The following is an 18,354-nucleotide window of genomic DNA, read 5'->3' on the forward strand; positions in this document are numbered from 1 at the left end:
AGTAACTATGTGAGTAACTGCATGTGAGTAACTGCATTTGAGTAACTATGTGAGTAACTGCATGTGAGTAACTGTATGTGAGTAACTGTATGTGAGTAACTGCATGTGAGTAACTATATGAGTAACTTCATGTGAGTAACTGCATGTGAGTAACTGCCTGTGAGTAACTGCATGTGAGTAACTATGTGAGTAACTGCATGTGAGTAACTGTATGTGAGTAATTGTGTGTGAGTAACTGCATGTGAGTAACTGTATGTGAGTAACTGCATGTGAGTAACTGTATGTGAGTAATTGTGTGTGAGTAACTGCATGTGAGTAACTGTATGTGAGTAACTGTATGTGAGTAATTGTGTGTGAGTAACTGCATGTGAGTAACTGCATGTGAGTAACTGTATGTGAGTAATTGTGTGTGAGTAACTGCATGTGAGTAACTGCATGTGAGTAACTGTATGTGAGTAACTGCATGTGAGTAACTGTATGTGAGTAACTGTATGTGAGTAATTGTGTGTGAGTAACTGCATGTGAGTAACTGTATGTGAGTAATTGTGTGTGAGTAACTGCATGTGAGTAACTGCATGTGAGTAACTGTTTGTGAGTAACTGCATGTGAGTAACTGTATGTGAGTAACTGTATGTGAGTAAATTTATATGACTAACTGTATGTGAGTAACTGCATGTGAATAACTGTATGTGAGTAACTGTATGTGAGTAAATTTATATGACTAACTGTATGTGAGTAACTGCATGTGAGTAACTGTATCTGAGTAATTGTGTGTGAGTAACTGTATGTGAGTAAATTTATATGACTAACTGTATGTGAGTAACTGCATGTGAGTAACTGTATGTGAGTAACTGTATGTGAGTAATTGTATGTGAGTAACTGTATGTGAGTAAATTTATATGACTAACTGTATGTGAGTAACTGTATGTGAGTAATTGTGTGTGAGTAACTGCATGTAAGTAACTGTATGTGAGTAACTGTATGTGAGTAACTGTATGTGAGTAACTGCATGTGAGTAACTGTATGTGAGTAACTGTATGTGAGTAACTGTATGTGAGTAACTGCATGTGAGTAAATTTATATGACTAACTGTATGTGAGTAACTGTATGTGAGTAATTGTGTGTGAGTAACTGCATGTGAGTAACTGTATGTGAGTAACTGTATGTGAGTAACTGCATGTGAGTAACTGCATGTGAGTAACTGTATGTGAGTAACTGTATGTGAGTAACTGTATGTGAGTAACTGCATGTGAGTAAATTTATATGACTAACTGTATGTGAGTAACTGTATGTGAGTAATTGTGTGTGAGTAACTGCATGTAAGTAACTGTATGTGAGTAACTGTATGTGAGTAACTATGTGAGAAACTGCATGTAAGTAACTGTATGAGTAACTATGTGAGTAACTGCATGTGAGTAACTGCATTTGAGTAACTATGTGAGTAACTGCATGTAAGTAACTGTATGTGAGTAACTGTATGTGAGTAACTATGTGAGAAACTGCATGTGAGTAACTGTATGAGTAACTATGTGAGTAACTGCATGTGAGTAACTGCATTTGAGTAACTATGTGAGTAACTGCATGTGAGTAACTGTATGTGAGTAACTGTATGTGAGTAACTATGTGAGTAACTGCATGTGAGTAACTGTATGAGTAACTATGTGAGTAACTGAATGTGAGTAACTGCATTTGAGTAACTATGTGAGTAACTGCATGTGAGTAACTGTATGTGAGTAACTGTATGTGAGTAACTATGTGAGTAACTATGTGAGTAACTGCATGTGAGTAACTGCATGTGAGTAACTGTATGTGAGTAACTATGTGAGAAACTGCATGTGAGTAACTGTATGAGTAACTATGTGAGTAACTGCATGTGAGTAACTGCATTTGAGTAACTATGTAAGTAACTGCATGTGTGTAACTGCATGTGAGTAACTGCATGTGAGTAACTGCATGTGAGTAACTGTATGTGAGTAACTGCATGTGAGTAACTGCATGTGAGTAACTGCATGTGAGTAACTGCATGTGAGTAACTGCATTTGAGTAACTATGTGAGTAACTGTGTAAGTAACTGTATGTGAGTAACTATGTGAGTAACTGCATGTGAGTAACTGCATTTGAGTACCTATGTGAGTAACTGCATGTGAGTAACTGTATGTGAGTAACTGTATGTGAGTAACTATGTGAGTAACTGCATGTGAGTAACTATATGAGTAACTTCATGTGAGTAACTGCATGTGAGTAACTGCATGTGAGTAACTGTATGTGAGTAATTGTGTGTTAGTAACTGCATGTGAGTAACTGTATGTGAGTAACTGTATGTGAGTAATTGTGTGTGAGTAACTGCATGTGAGTAACTGTATGTGAGTAACTGCATGTGAGTAAATTTATATGACTAACTGTATGTGAGTAACTGCATGTGAGTAACTGCATGTGAGTAACTGCATGTGAGTAACTGCATGTGAGTAACTGTATGTGAGTAATTGTGTGTGAGTAACTGCATGTGAGTAACTGTATGTGAGTAACTGTGTGTGAGTAATTGTGTGTGAGTAACTGCATGTGAGTAACTGCATGTGAGTAACTGTATGTGAGTAATTGTGTGTGAGTAACTGTATGTGAGTAACTGCATGTGAGTAACTATGTGAGTAACTGCATGTGAGTAACTGTATGTGAGTAACTGTATGTGAGTAATTGTGTGTGAGTAACTGCATGTGAGTAACTGCATGTGAGTAACTGTATGTGAGTAATTGTGTGTGAGTAACTGCATGTGAGTAACTGCATGTGAGTAACTGCATGTGAGTAACTGTATGTGAGTAACTGCATGTGAGTAACTGTATGTGAGTAACTGCATGTGAGTAACTGTATGTGAGTAACTGTATGTGAGTAAATTTATATGACTAACTGTATGTGAGTAACTGTATGTGAGTAAATTTATATGACTAACTGCATGTGAGTAACTGTATGTGAGTAACTGTATGTGAGTAAATTTATATGACTAACTGTATGTGAGTAACTGCATGTGAGTAACTGCATGTGAGTAACTGTATCTGAGTAATTGTGTGTGAGTAACTGTATGTGAGTAAATTTATATGACTAACTGTATGTGAGTAACTGCATGTGAGTAACTGTATGTGAGTAACTGTATGTGAGTAATTGTATGTGAGTAACTGTATGTGAGTAAATTTATATGACTAACTGTATGTGAGTAACTGTATGTGAGTAATTGTGTGTGAGTAACTGCATGTAAGTAACTGTATGTGAGTAACTGTATGTGAGTAACTGTATGTGAGTAACTGTATGTGAGCAAATTTATATGACTAACTGTATGTGAGTAACTGTATGTGAGTAATTGTGTGTGAGTTACTGTATGTGAGTAACTGTGAGTAACTGTATGTGAGTAACTGCATGTGAGTAACTGTATGTGAGTAACTGTATGTGAGTAACTGTATGTGAGTAACTGCATGTGAGTAAATTTATATGACTAACTGTATGTGAGTAACTGTATGTGAGTAGTTGTGTGTGAGTAACTGCATGTGAGTAACTGTATGTGAGTAACTGTATGTGAGTAACTGCATGTGAGTAACTGCATGTGAGTAACTGTATGTGAGTAACTGTATGTGAGTAACTGCATGTGAGTAAATTTATATGACTAACTGTATGTGAGTAACTGTATGTGACTAATTGTGTGTGAGTAACTGCATGTGAGTAACTGTATGTGAGTAACTGTATGTGAGTAACTGCATGTGAGTAAATTTATATGACTAACTGTATGTGAGTAACTGCATGTGAGTAAATTTATATGACTAACTGTATGTGAGTAACTGCATGTGAGTAAATTTATATGACTAACTGTATGTGAGTTACTGTATGTGAGTAACTGTATGTGAGTAACTGCATGTGAGTAAATTTATATGACTAACTGTATGTGAGTAACTGCATGTGAGTAAATTTATATGACTAACTGTATATGAGTTACTGTATGTGAGTAACTGTATGTGAGTAACTGCATGTGAGTAAATTTATATGACTAACTGTATGTGAGTTACTGTATGTGAGTAACTGTATGTGAGTAACTGCATGTGAGTAAATTAATATGACTAACTGTATGTGAGTAACTGCATGTGAGTAAATTTATATGACTAACTGTATGTGAGTAACTGCATGTGAGTAAATTTATATGACTAACTGTATATGAGTTACTGTATGTGAGTAACTGTATGTGAGTAACTGCATGTGAGTAAATTTATATGACTAACTGTATGTGAGTAATTGTGTGTGAGTAACTGCATGTGAGTAACTGCATGTGAGTAACTGTATGTGAGTAACTGCATGTGAGTAACTGTATGTGAGTAACTGTATGTGAGTAACTGCATGTGAGTAACAGTAAGTGAGTAACTGTATGTGAGTAACTGTATGTGAGTAACTGTATGTGAGTAACTGTATGTGAGTAACTGTATGTGAGTAACTGCATGTGAGTAAATTTATATGACTAACTGTATGTGAGTAATTGTGTGTGAGTAACTGCATGTGAGTAACTGCATGTGAGTAACTGTATGTGAGTAACTGCATGTGAGTAACTGTATGTGAGTAACTGTATGTGAGTAACTGTATGTGAGTAACTGTATGTGAGTAACTGCATGTGAGTAACAGTATGTGAGTAACTGTATGTGAGTAACTGCATGTGAGTAACTGTATGTGAGTAACTGTATGTGAGTAACTGTATGTGAGTAACTGTATGAGAGTAATTGTGTGTGAGTAACTGCATGTGAGTAACTGTATGTGAGTAACTGTATGTGAGTAACTGTATGAGAGTAATTGTGTGTGAGTAACTGCATGTGAGTAACTGCATGTGAGTAACTGTATGTGAGTAACTGCATGTGAGTAACTGTATGTGAGTAACTGTATGTGAGTAACTGCATGTGAGTAACTGTATGTGAGTAATTGTATGTGAGTAACTGCATGTGAGTAATTGTATGTGAGTAACTGTATGTGAGTAACTGCATGTGAGTAACTGCATGTGAGTAACTGTATGTGAGTAACTGCATGTGAGTAACTGTATGTGAGTAACTGTATGTGAGTAACTGCATGTGAGTAACTGTATGTGAGTAATTGTATGTGAGTAACTGCATGTGAGTAACTGTATGTGAGTAATTGTGTGTGAGTAACTGCATGTGAGTAACTGTATGTGAGTAATTGTATGTGAGTAACTGCATGTGAGTAATTGTATGTGAGTAACTGTATGTGAGTAACTGCATGTGAGTAACTGTATGTGACTAACTGTATGTGAGTAACTGTATGTGAGTAATTGTGTGTGAGTAACTGCATGTGAGTAACTGTATGTGAGTAATTGTATGTGAGTAACTGCATGTGAGTAACTGTATGTGACTAACTGTATGTGAGTAACTGTATGTGAGTAATTGTATGTGAGTAACTGCATGTGAGTAACTGCATGTGAGTAACTGTATGTGAGTAACTGTATGTGAGTAACTGCATGTGAGTAACTGTATGTGACTAACTGTATGTGAGTAACTGTATGTGAGTAACTGTATGTGAGTAATTGTGTGTGAGTAACTGCATGTGAGTAAATTTATATGACAAACTGTATGTGAGTAACTGTATGTGAGTAATTGTGTGTGAGTAAATTTATATGACTAACTGCATGTGAGTAACTGCATGTGAGTAAATTTATATGACTAACTGCATGTGAGTAACTGCATGTGAGTAAATTTATATGACTAACTGCATGTGAGTAACTGCATGTGAGTAAATTTATATGACTAACTGTATGTGAGTAATTGTGTGTGAGTAACTGCATGTGAGTAACTGCATGTGAGTAACTGTATGTGAGTAACTGCATGTGAGTAACTGTATGTGAGTAACTGTATGTGAGTAACTGCATGTGAGTAACAGTATGTGAGTAACTGTATGTGAGTAACTGCATGTGAGTAACTGTATGTGAGTAACTGTATGTGAGTAACTGTATGTGAGTAACTGTATGAGAGTAATTGTGTGTGAGTAACTGCATGTGAGTAACTGTATGTGAGTAACTGTATGTGAGTAACTGTATGAGAGTAATTGTGTGTGAGTAACTGCATGTGAGTAACTGCATGTGAGTAACTGTATGTGAGTAACTGCATGTGAGTAACTGTATGTGAGTAACTGTATGTGAGTAACTGCATGTGAGTAACTGTATGTGAGTAATTGTATGTGAGTAACTGCATGTGAGTAACTGTATGTGAGTAACTGTATGTGAGTAACTGCATGTGAGTAACTGCATGTGAGTAACTGTATGTGAGTAACTGCATGTGAGTAACTGTATGTGAGTAACTGTATGTGAGTAACTGCATGTGAGTAACTGTATGTGAGTAACTGTATGTGAGTAACTGCATGTGAGTAACTGTATGTGAGTAATTGTATGTGAGTAACTGCATGTGAGTAACTGTATGTGACTAACTGTATGTGAGTAACTGTATGTGAGTAATTGTATGTGAGTAACTGCATGTGAGTAACTGCATGTGAGTAACTGTATGTGAGTAACTGTATGTGAGTAACTGCATGTGAGTAACTGTATGTGACTAACTGTATGTGAGTAACTGTATGTGAGTAACTGTATGTGAGTAATTGTGTGTGAGTAACTGCATGTGAGTAAATTTATATGACAAACTGTATGTGAGTAACTGTATGTGAGTAATTGTGTGTGAGTAACTGCATGTGAGTAACTGCATGTGAGTAAATTTATATGACTAACTGCATGTGAGTAACTGCATGTGAGTAAATTTATATGACTAACTGTATGTGAGTAACTGTAGGGGGGGGCAGCAGGACCACCAGGAGCATCAGGACAGCTGGGATCACCTGTGGTCACATCCTCTTTTCTACCTGTTAATCGGAGTGATCCACAGACTTAGTGATGACCTCTGTATGACTGACCTGGGGGGAAAAATGTCTGGATAACATGAGAGCAGAGCAGGACGATGATGACCCAGTGGTTTCTGCTTGATGACCTTCCTGTTTATATTAATGTTTGTCTATCAATGATTGTGTCTTAATTGTGTATTGATAATCATAATTGTGGTGTTTTCTGTGCTACAGGCTGGGTGATGACCTTCGTGTTTGCGTTGCTGACTTTGGTTTGTCTAAAAAGATCTACAGCAGTAACTACTACCGTCAGAGGGTGGCGATCAGAGTGCCCATTAAATGGATGTCCCTGGAGAGTTTGTCTGATTCCGTCTACAGCACCAAGAGTGACGTGGTGAGTTCAGGAACACTGACCTGTACTGTGCCAGTATACTGTGTACTCTCCACGTCATTAGCATGCCATTGGCCACATGTTACACTACAGTCACATGACTTCATCAGCAAGCACCAGTGGCTAAGCTAGCTACAACCCCATTGACCTTTGATCTATTGACAGAATTAAGAATCAATAATCATAATGTTACAGCTACAGAGTTATCAAAGTCTCATTAAACAACATTTAAATGTTCTTACAGTTCTTTTTAACCCAATGCCTGAGAGCAGCAAAGCATTGTTGGTTTAGTAGGTTTGGTACGATCAGTTTCATCCTCGAAGATTTTGACCATTCAGATCAACACAGGGAAAAACAACTTGATGAGGCATCTGAGACCAGTCCTAGTCCTAGTCCTAGTTGTTAGACACTGGTCATCTGTTCACTCTGACATCCAGAGCGTTCCCAACCATTCTTGTCAAACTCAGCTGTTCACTAGGCTCCGACTCCACTGAAATCTTTGGGATGCTAATGTCAGCTCAGGTGGACACACCCCTCACCATCCCAGTTCTCCTTCTGAAACTTAAACACCACATTACTGTAGCATTCAAATACCCTGATACTCCTACAATTGACCTGTAGATTAAAATGTTGATTTTTTGTAAATAAGTCATCATGTTTATTGATCCTTTTTCCCCCGGCATGTCCAGTGGTCGTTTGGAGTGACCATGTGGGAAATTCTGTCCCGGGGAAAAACTCCATATCCTGGCATCCATAACCATGAGCTACTGGAGCTTCTGCGAACCGGATTCAGGCTGAAACCACCAGAGGAGTGTGACCCCCAACTGTAAGATGATCAATAATACTAATCTATATGTTCAAACACTGATCAATATGTTCAAACACTGATCAGTATGTTCAAACACTGACCAATATGTTCAAACACTGATCAATATGTTCAAACACTGATCAATATGTTCAAACACTGACCAATATGTTCAAACACTGATCAATATGTTCAAACACTGATCAGTATGTTCAAACACTGACCAATATGTTCAAACACTGATCAATATGTTCAAACACTGATCAGTATGTTCAAACACTGACCAATATGTTCAAACACTGATCAATATGTTCAAACACTGATCAATATGTTCAAACACTGATCAATATGTTCAAACACTGATCAATATGTTCAAACACTGATCAATATGTTCAAACACTGATCAGTATGTTCAAACACTGATCAATATGAACTAAAACCTTTTATGATTATTAATTGGTTATTGATTATGTGAACCACATTGATACCCCTCAGGTACCAGGTGATGAGGAGCTGAAACCTTTAATGGTTATTGATTGGTTATTGATTATGTGAACCACATTGATCCCCCTCAGGTACCAGGTGATGAGGAGCTGAAACCTTTAATGGTTATTGATTGGTTATTGATTATGTTAACCACATTGATCCCCCTCAGGTACCAGGTGATGAGGAGCTGCTGGGAGGAGACCCCGAGCGTCCGTCCAGACTTCAGCGAGCTGTTTGAGACTCTGAGCTGTTTCCTGTCTGACCTGCCTGAGGGGGAGGAGGTCAAGGTGACAGGAGAGTTGGCACTCTACATGAACCAGGCCCTGACCCAGGACCTGAACCAGGACCTGAACCAGGACCTGCAGGCCGCCGCTGCTCCTCAGACACACCAGAGGGCAGAGAACATCTACCTGCCCTCACCTGGAGGAGCTGCAGTCAGAGACGAGGAGGTGGAGGATGGATATCTGAAGTACAACCCAGACCAGTGAGAAACATCTGTTTAGAATCATTAACCTTATTATTCCTGTTTTTATGTTATTTACTGTAAAATAGAGTTAAATATACACTCAGAGGAATATCTGCAGTAGAGTCAACCAGTGAGAGTTGTTCATGTTTCTATGTTCTGTTAATTAAAGGATTTATAATGAAGACAAGAAATGAATGAGTTTTGTTTTTGTCTCATTAAAATAGAATGATGTATGGTGTTTTTTTCCTGTATGACCTAAAGTTAAAATAGATAAAAGTTCTTAAATAACTAAATTCAATAATAAGGGAGAACTAGGGCAGCCTTGGCGTATGCCTTGTTTAACCTCAGACCTTTTAGTTGAGCCTATAGGGAGGGACACAGAGCTATTCGTTCATTATAGATCATATTATCATCTTAATAGACTCTGAAACAAATCCAAAATATGTGTGTCTGTCTCGTGTGTGCTTCCCCAAGGTTAGCTATCTCTTGCAAAACATAACTGTAATATTCGAGGGGACAAGGAAGGGGGTTTGGGAAGGACACAGGCAGGGTCAGAATTTAAAATCATCCTGTTTTGTCAGTGAGACCGGTAAGGCTAACTACGATTTTGAAAAACCTAGTAGGGGACACACAGATGGCCAAAATCCTGAAAGATGGAAACTTGATGGTCCTCGTTTGTTGCAGCAACGAGGAGCAGAGAATGCGAGGTTAAAAGAAATCAGACGGTTTAAAGCTGTAAGTGTGAGTCGCAGTGACAACGGAGCTAAGTGGATTCAAGGAGTGATATGGGGATTGCCTGTTGGAGGAGCGGTGAGAGCTGCATGGCGACTGCAGGTAACCAGGGAGAAGGTGAGAAAGGAGAGTGAAGAAGTCTACGGAAAGCCGTTTGGTCATAAATTTGATATCGGTGATATAAACCATGCTTTAGCACTAACAGTACACGAGTAGACCTTACCGGTGAAGCCAAAAGTGTCATTAGTACTACTATTAGAGCTAGAGATGGTCACTAACACTACTAGTAGACGTTTTTTGGTCTACTAGTAGCACTAGTGAACACAGTCTACTGGTACTACTAGTAAAGCCAACATATTCACTACTGGTGCTACTAGTGGCACTAAATGCTAATGAGGAGGCGGGACAAGGATGTTTCCTATTGGCTCTCCTTTATCAGCTCCGCCCAAACAAAATGTAACCCTTTAAAGGCTGCCAAGTTTTTAGAGGTGCTTTCTGCAGCACCTTGAATACTTTTAATGCAGAGTAAAATATTAGATGAGTTTATTTTTTCTCTTAACAACAGTGACACAAAGGGCATTAGGTTGTTCTTTTATTGTGGAAATTTGCTGATTTCCTTGTCCTTTGTGAGTCTTTAACCATGAAAAACACAGTAGCGTTATCTTGGCTCATGGCAGTGGTTTTGCTTGTTTTAAATGTAAATGTGTTGACAAATGTCCATGTCAGAGTAATATGCTGTATTACTGGAGGTGGTGGCACTAACTCATATACTGTGATCTAATTTTTGTTTTTAAAAAGAATTACAGTAAAACAAAAGTAACAACTTTATTGTGAGCAACAACAGCTTGTTAAAAGCCTTCAGTCATCAAATGGTATTTGTCATGTAGCTGGTGAGGCTAACGGTCCTTGTGACTGTCCAGGTCTGGGGAACTCTCTAGGTATGTTTTTGTGGAGGTCCATTAGTCTGAGAAAAGTCCAGAGTGCAGAGAGCCTCTGTCTTTGAGTAGCTGCAACTGCATGTGAAAACTAGAATCATAAATGTCTATGAGAACTTAATAGATTAAAGATAGGTGTGTTCATACAATGACAGAAAATGTCAGTCTACAGGTTCATTAATGTTTATTATTCACATTCAAGTGGAAGCTTCCACAGCATGGAGAGGGACTGTAAACCATGTCAAAAGTCACATTTACAGTGAAAGGCTGTTCCCAGTAAAGGTGAGGTGATGAAGGATTTTTGTTATTCCAGTACAAAACATGTTGAGGTTGGTGATTTTGAAGCCTTTTGAAATTACAGTAAAACTCGACCCCTGTCCACTTGATTTAAAAAGCTATTTCTTGAGAAATTTGAGAGTCATATCTAAACTAAATCATCTCTCTCTCTCTCTTTACTAATCTACTGATTGATGTTAGACTGTTTAAAAATGTGTTGGGCCACATTTATTAAGCAGAAAAGTTCATTCATGAAAGGAGGGCCTCCCCCTTGGGTTCAGACAGGGCTCAAGTCCCACCATCATAGTCCATGGATAGTTGTGTTGTTGTGGTTTGATTTTCTTGCTTCTGCTATAAAGAGGTAGGAACTACAAATCAGCATTTACTGAAACATAAAATGTCTGTCATGATAATAAGCTAAACAGCCTCTCTTTTCAGTCGTTGATATTACATCTCTGAGTTAATAAACCCTATATATATCTTTATACTGTCCATCAGGTTGCACTCACTCACTCACTCATGTCTGAGTGATACACTTGATCTTAGCCAAAAGGCCGCCACGTCTCCCTCGCTCGCAGTGTGAGCGCCTGGGGCAAGCTTTTTCTTCCCTTTGTCACAATGATCCAAGATAAAGTGGCCCCATCAAGGCTGGGAATCCTGCACAAAGAGAGAAAACACAGCTGCTAGTCAACTTCCCAGGTGACGCTCCCTCATCTTCCTTCCTGTTCTGCTGACCGTTGCAGGTTTGTCACTTTCCAAGGGCATGTTTGTGCTGTTCTCCAGCAGGAGTGGCATGGTCTGGAGCATGATTCTGGTGTTCTAGAGCAGGTTTGGTGTGGTTTGGAGCATGATTCTGGTGTTCTAGAGCAGGTTTGGTGTGGTTTGGAGCATGATTCTGGTGTTCTAGAGCAGGATTGGTGTGGTTTGGAGCATGATTCTGGTGTTCTAGAGCAGGATTGGCATGGTCTTGAGCATGAGTCTGGTGTTCTAGAGCAGGTTTGGTGTGGTTTGGAGCATGATTCTGGTGTTCTAGAGCAGGATGGCGTGGCCTTGAGCATGATTCTGGTGTTCCACAGCAGGATTGGCATGGTCTTGAGCATGATTCTGGTGTTCTAGAGCAGGTTTGGTGTGGTTTGGAGCATGATTCTGGTGTTCTAGAGCAGGATGGCGTGGCCTTGAGCATGATTCTGGTGTTCTAGATCAGGATTGGCGTGGTCTTGAGCATGATTCTGGTGTTCTAGAGCAGGTTTGGCGTGGTCTTGAGCATGATTCTGGTGTTCTAGAGCAGGTTTGGCGTGGTTTGGAGCATGATTCTGGTGTTCTAGAGCAGGATTGGCGTGGTCTGGAGCATGACTCTGGTGTTCCAGAGCAGGATTGGCGTGGTCTGGAGCATGACTCTGGTGTTCCAGAGCAGGATTGGCGTGGTCTGGAGCATGATTCTGGTGTTCTAGAGCAGGATTGGCGTGGTCTTGAGCATGATTCTGGTGTTCTAGAGCAGGATTGGCGTGGTCTTGAGCATGATTCTGGTGTTCCACAGCAGGATCGGTGTGGTCTGGAGCATGATTCTGGTGTTCTAGAGCAGGATTGGCGGGGTCTTGATCATGATTATGGAGTTCTAGAGCAGGATTGGCGTGGTCTTGGGCATGATTCTGGTGTTCCACAGCAGGATTGGCGTGGTCTAGAGGCGTGGTCTAGAGCAGGATTGGTGTGGTCTGGAGCATGATTCTGGTGTTCTAGAGCAGGATTGGCATGGTCTGGAGCATGATTCTGGTGTTCTAGAGCAGGATTGGCGTGGTCTTGGGCATGATTCTGGTGTTCTAGAGCAGGATTGGCGGGGTCTTGGGCATGATTCTGGTGTTCCACAGCAGGATTGGCGTGGTCTAGAGGCGTGGTCTAGAGCAGGATTGGCATGGTCTGGAGCATGATTCTGGTGTTCTAGAGCAGGATTGGCGGGGTCTTGGGCATGATTCTGGTGTTCCACAGCAGGATTGGCGTGGTCTAGAGGCGTGGTCTAGAGCAGGATTGGCATGGTCTGGAGCATGATTCTGGTGTTCTAGAGCAGGATTGGCATGGTCTGGAGCATGATTCTGGTGTTCTAGACACCTGGGACTAATGTAGATCTAATTTAGTATAAATAAAAGCTGCAAGCCTCTTGTCTCATACATTATCCTGAATATGTGTTTTTCATGATTCTGAAGCTTATTTAAAATAAATTAATAAAAATTAAAGACACACATTCTGTCACTACTGTCATAAAAACCACGGCTCACCGCTACTTCTAAACTATAGTTAGGCTGTCATAAATATTTATCTATAGGAACTATGTGAAGAACAGAGCGACAGGAGAGTGACAGCTGAGGTACAAAAGTAAAGAGAAATCCTAATTTTAATGAAGAGATGATAGTAAAGAGTTTATTCATGTTATTTTCTTTTCTTTTCTTTTGGGGTGGGGGGGGGGGGGGTGGGGGGGTTTGGAAGACACAATATGAGCCATACAAACTATAGGCTATAAACAGTGGTCAACATATAAATGTAGAAAAGTCCTCACCAAATGTAAACTATAATGTAGACTTATTAAACCTGTCCAGGTGAGACGTGATTTACTCTATCAGCTGTTGTCAGGAAGAGTGCAAACTTATGTGGATTCAGATCATTGAGGTCCAGAAAATATTAATTGAATCCCTGTGTATGGTCTCGCAGGCGTGTGCTAGGATTGTGCAGCTGTGAAGAAATAACTTTTCCTGCTCTACACGTTTAATAAGCTCAGGAAAAAGTGCTAAATGATACAGTCCTAGGACAAATGCGTTTCTTCGGGTTCGTTTCCCAAAGGTAACGCTTTGGTTAACATACGCAGAAAACAAGTTTGTTAGGTTGAGGGTTTTTGTACAGAGGCTTACACAGAAAAAGTGCTCTCATCCACAGTAATTCAGCCTTTTAGCTAAACATAGCATGCTTTAAGTACAGCTGAGAAGTGCTGTGACATTGTTCTGTAAAATATAGTAGCTTCAATCATCTTTAACCCTTTGGTATCCCTTACAATGACTACAGACATATCTACCTAAGTGACAATTTCTGCACCTAATTTAGTGCTAAAATTAATATTTTGTATTATTTTAAATTGTTTTTGTTCTTGTTGTCTGTTTTTTTGGTCTGTCTTCTTGTTACTGTAAGTATGTACACTTCATCACCAATAAAAAACAAAAAAGAAAAAAACAGTTTGTTCTTTTTTAGTTATCACCTCCAGCTCTGATCATGACATAGCAAATCTTAGGTCATTTTTATGATTTTATGTGTTTTTAACTCTTTAAATGCCAGTGTATGCAATTTTCATTCAGCAAAATACTGCATTTTCCCACAAAAAATGCTAACTGTTTTTTTTTATTATTATTTATTATTATCAAAGATAGCCATTAGTCACTAATTCCCACCAACATCAAGTTTGGTGCGTTTTTATTTTTTGTACAGTGTCCAGAAATGGTTGGAAATTATGCAGAAGACGGACTAGGAAACATTTTGACATTTTATGTATCCCCAACAAAGCGTGTTGAAGTGGGGCTTCAGAGATTCAATTTCTCACTCCTGACATGCACAACCCAAGTTAATATTCCTATCAACACCCACAGACATTTTTATTTCAGTTCTTTTTGCCTTTTTTTCACAGAGATACTTAAAATCCCACTGTTATAGTGACTTTTCACTGCTTTGCAAAGGATAATGGCGCCATCTAGTGGTTTTAGTAAAAAATGCAAGTCTAAGGTTTCCATTCAAAAGTGCATCACTGATAATGGCTGGAGCAGTGATACATGGTATTGCAAATTTGCAATGAAAATGAGCAGTTATAATGGGTTTAAATGGGCCAGTTTGTCCCCTAAGGATATACGTGAGTATTTTTCCTATACACAATACCAAACTGGCCAATGTAATCATTTGGCTTGAAAAATTAAAAATGAGCAAAAATACACATCTTTTTGAAGTTTCATGCTGATCACATCAACAGAACACAAATTAGGTCAAGAATTAGAAACCAGAATGCAGAAATGTGCCTGGGTATACTGAAGGGTTAAAGGGTGAATGTGTACGAGTGTCACTGAGAGGAACAACAAACACTGACAACTACACTGCAGTCTGAGGCTGTTACGCTCCCGTTTCTTCTTTGCTGCATATTTTACAGGGATTAATGTGTTGCTGTGGTACGGTTCCTGGGACACATGATCATCTGGTTAGCTTCACATTTTACACGTATGACCGAGGTCATAGTTGTTTCTTCCTAGTTCTGACTTTAACTGAACAGTCAGACTGAAAGGCCTCAGCGTGTCTTTATGAATCTGTCTTCTTACCGTCTTTTTAGATGACGGAGGAGCAGGGGACCTGCCCCATCTGTGGAGAGGTCCTGATTTCTGTGGCCAAGCACCTCTGGGTTAGCCATGAGCTAAACCAGTGATTCTCAACCTTGGGGTCGGGACCCCATTGGGGGTCGTGAGACACTGAGAGAGGGTCTCCAGAGGCCTTTAAACAAACCAATGATATTTTTAAGATAACACATTTGCCACTTGACGACAATTTTGCCACATTTTCATCTGTTTTTATCATTTTTTCCCCATCAATTTTAACACATTTCTGCCGATTAAAACCCATTTTTGTCTACTTTAAACCCTCTCCACCATTTTTGTTCTGCCTGTTTTTGCCACTTTTAAACCAAATGTTGCCACTTTCTGTCTATTGTTGCCTCTTATTGCCTCTATTAGCCACTTTTTACCACCTTTTTCCCATTCGTGCCCATTTTAACTACATTTCACTGTTCATGATGGCCATTTTTTGGCAGTTTGACCCATTGTTGCCTATTTATCGGCCTCAGTTAACCTATCTTTGCCACTTTAAACTCGTATCAGCCACTTTTTAATCTCTACTCATTTTTATGCCTGTTTTGCCCCTTTAACTCATTTTTGCCATTGTGTGCTTATTTTTTGCCACTTTTATTTAAATTTTGCAGCTTCTGACTCATTTTTGCTGGTTTCAAACTCCCATCTCATCACCTTTCCCATCTGTTTTTGCCATTCTTAACCCATCGTAATTCTGTTTTTAAACAAAGGATTTACATTTTGAAGAAGGCAACTTACTATGGACCAACAGAATTACAAATGGTTTCATTGATAAGAGTGGTTATCATTCAGGTTAAAAATAAGAGTATCACAGCTTAATTTTACGATGGTCCATGGTTTTGCTGACCTCCCTGGTCCCCCAGTTTGTCAGGGCTCCAGAAAGCTCTCCCCTTTAACCCCCCTAATGGGCAGCCTTGTCTGAACATGAGTGTTCATGAATGTTCATGGCTGTTCAACCACCTTCAGGTACATTGGGGGTCCCCGGTCTCTGCCACCTTTATTTTAGGGGACGCAGGCTGAAAACGTTGAGAACCACTGAGCTGAACAACCCGCAGTAGAGGGCCATATTCACAATTTGGACACTGGGAGGACACCAGCATTGGGAGGGACTTGCCCAGTTCTCCTCTGCCTCCATTACTTGCCTCCTCAAGAAGAGAGCAGCCCATCGTCGTCCCAGGAAGAGGGAGAGGAATGAGTGACGCAAAGAGGAGAGCCTAGAACTGACTAGATTAGGATGTATGCTAGTGATCCATACGCGTAATTTGTCTGAACACTCCAGAAATGTTGGAATCTGGTTGCTGTAAACATGTGAAAACTCTGAGATCTACATGAGACTGAATTCTGGATTTAGGCCATTTCACCTCTTTTCTGGCTTGGTTTCATGTGGGCGGGGCCAATATGTGGGCTCACGATGTCATGAGCCCACAGTAGAGAATGACCCCGCCCCTCTAACACTACAATATTGTGGAAGGAAGCAGTCGCCTGGAGCAGGGACTTCTGGTTCATTTTGTGCAAATGAATTCAGTCTTGTACTCTTGTACCGTTCTATAATGTTCATGTTTCATTACAGTTATAGTTCTGCATGTTTTATTTACTGGTTCATGTTTTTAGGGGAAAATATTTTTCCAAGTATGACACCATGAGTGAGGGGGTTAATGCTGCAGACTACCCGTGTCCTGAGTGGGCGTGGCTCATTCAACAGACACGCCCACACCATCCTGGAGCAGATTTTACTGCCTCAGTTTTCATGATTTGAAGCTTCATTTTATAAACTTGGAGATGCTTTATGTGACTGAAATTTGACCTGGGGGTTCATAACACAGTGATCTATCATATGACAAACCTAAATACAGATTTATTTTGACTTTGCAGGGCCTTTAATGGTCAGAGCACTCCTTTATTTTGGCCCAAACCTTCTGTGACTTTCAGGATGAGGAGTAGAGGGAGGAGGTCCTAAAGGCCATCCACCAGACTGTGGAGGAGCAAAAGCCTGAGGTAAGGAAGTTTATATGTATGTCTACATTTATACATTTACAGTTTAATTTACATATATCTCTCTGTTAACTGTCTTTGTAGAAAGTTGGGGTCCCATCCCCCAAACGGGGAAAGGCCAGGGACATCCACAAGTCCTTGGCCAACAATCTTTGGGGGGAGAGCAGGGGCACCTCTCCTTCCCCACCTCAATGGGTGAGGAAGAACTCTGTATGTGTGCACAGGTATGGACAGGTGTGTGAGGCTAAGTCATGCTAGGCTAAATGTTCAATATGACAGTAAAAAATGAGCCTCTACAACAGTGTTCCTCAACCCTGCTCAACCAAAGAGTCAAACTGTTGAAAAATACCTTTGCAAGAGCCACAATCTAAGTCCATGGTTCCCAACCTTGGGTCCAGGACCCCCTTGGGGGGGCCGCCAGAGATTTCAGGGGGTGCTTTGACCTGTCTGCTCTGAGGTTGTTAAAATGAGGTTCTGTTAAACTACCTAAAACTCAAATGAATGGTTCATACCAAGGTCTGTTGCTAATAGCACGTGTGGTTTGGGCTGTTGTATCTGGCTGTAAATGTGTATTTTTGACAGCAATATGTCACTTTTTTCCTCGTGGGTCCTGGGGGAGGGGGGCACAGCTCGTCTTAGATATGTGAAGGGGGGCTCAATGTAAAAAAGGTTGGGAACCACTGATCTTAGTGGTGAACAGGGGGTAAAATAGGCAGAAAATGACAAAAAACTGGGTGAAAAGTGACAAAAAAATGTGGAGAAAAAGTGGCAGAAATGGGTGAGGTGACAAAAAAAGACTTACAGGTGGCAATAATGCTAAAAAAGCAGCAAAAATGTGGCAAAAATCAGTGAAAAGTGACTAAAATTGGCAGAAAGAAACAAAAAGGTAGGGGAAAGTGAGTGAAAAGTGACATGTAATGGCAAGAGGCACCTTAAATGGGCAAAAAGTGTCAAGAAAGGGGGAAAAATGCAATTTGCAAAAAGCAGTCTGAAAGGTGAAAACTGGTGAAAGAGGGAAAAAATATGATTATAGT

The 18,354-nt window shown here is 39.9% G+C and overlaps 1 protein-coding gene across 1 annotated transcript in view; it reads left to right on the forward strand.

Annotated features, from left to right (window-relative positions):
- LOC121506662 (tyrosine-protein kinase receptor UFO-like) overlaps positions 1 to 9,183 on the forward strand; it is a 50,232-nt gene extending 41,049 nt beyond the window's left edge. Inside the window, exons 13-15 of the mRNA XM_041782495.1 lie at positions 7,093 to 7,252; positions 7,939 to 8,075; positions 8,710 to 9,183. Of these exons, the coding sequence (XP_041638429.1) occupies positions 7,093 to 7,252; positions 7,939 to 8,075; positions 8,710 to 9,028 (616 nt within the window). The 3' untranslated portion in view covers positions 9,029 to 9,183. The remainder of the gene's footprint in view (positions 1 to 7,092; positions 7,253 to 7,938; positions 8,076 to 8,709) is intronic.
- Positions 9,184 to 18,354: the final 9,171 nt, after the last annotated feature.

The sequence above is a fragment of the Cheilinus undulatus genome, unplaced genomic scaffold, assembly GCF_018320785.1.
Source record: "Cheilinus undulatus unplaced genomic scaffold, ASM1832078v1 Contig5, whole genome shotgun sequence".
NCBI lineage: Eukaryota > Metazoa > Chordata > Actinopteri > Labriformes > Labridae > Cheilinus > Cheilinus undulatus.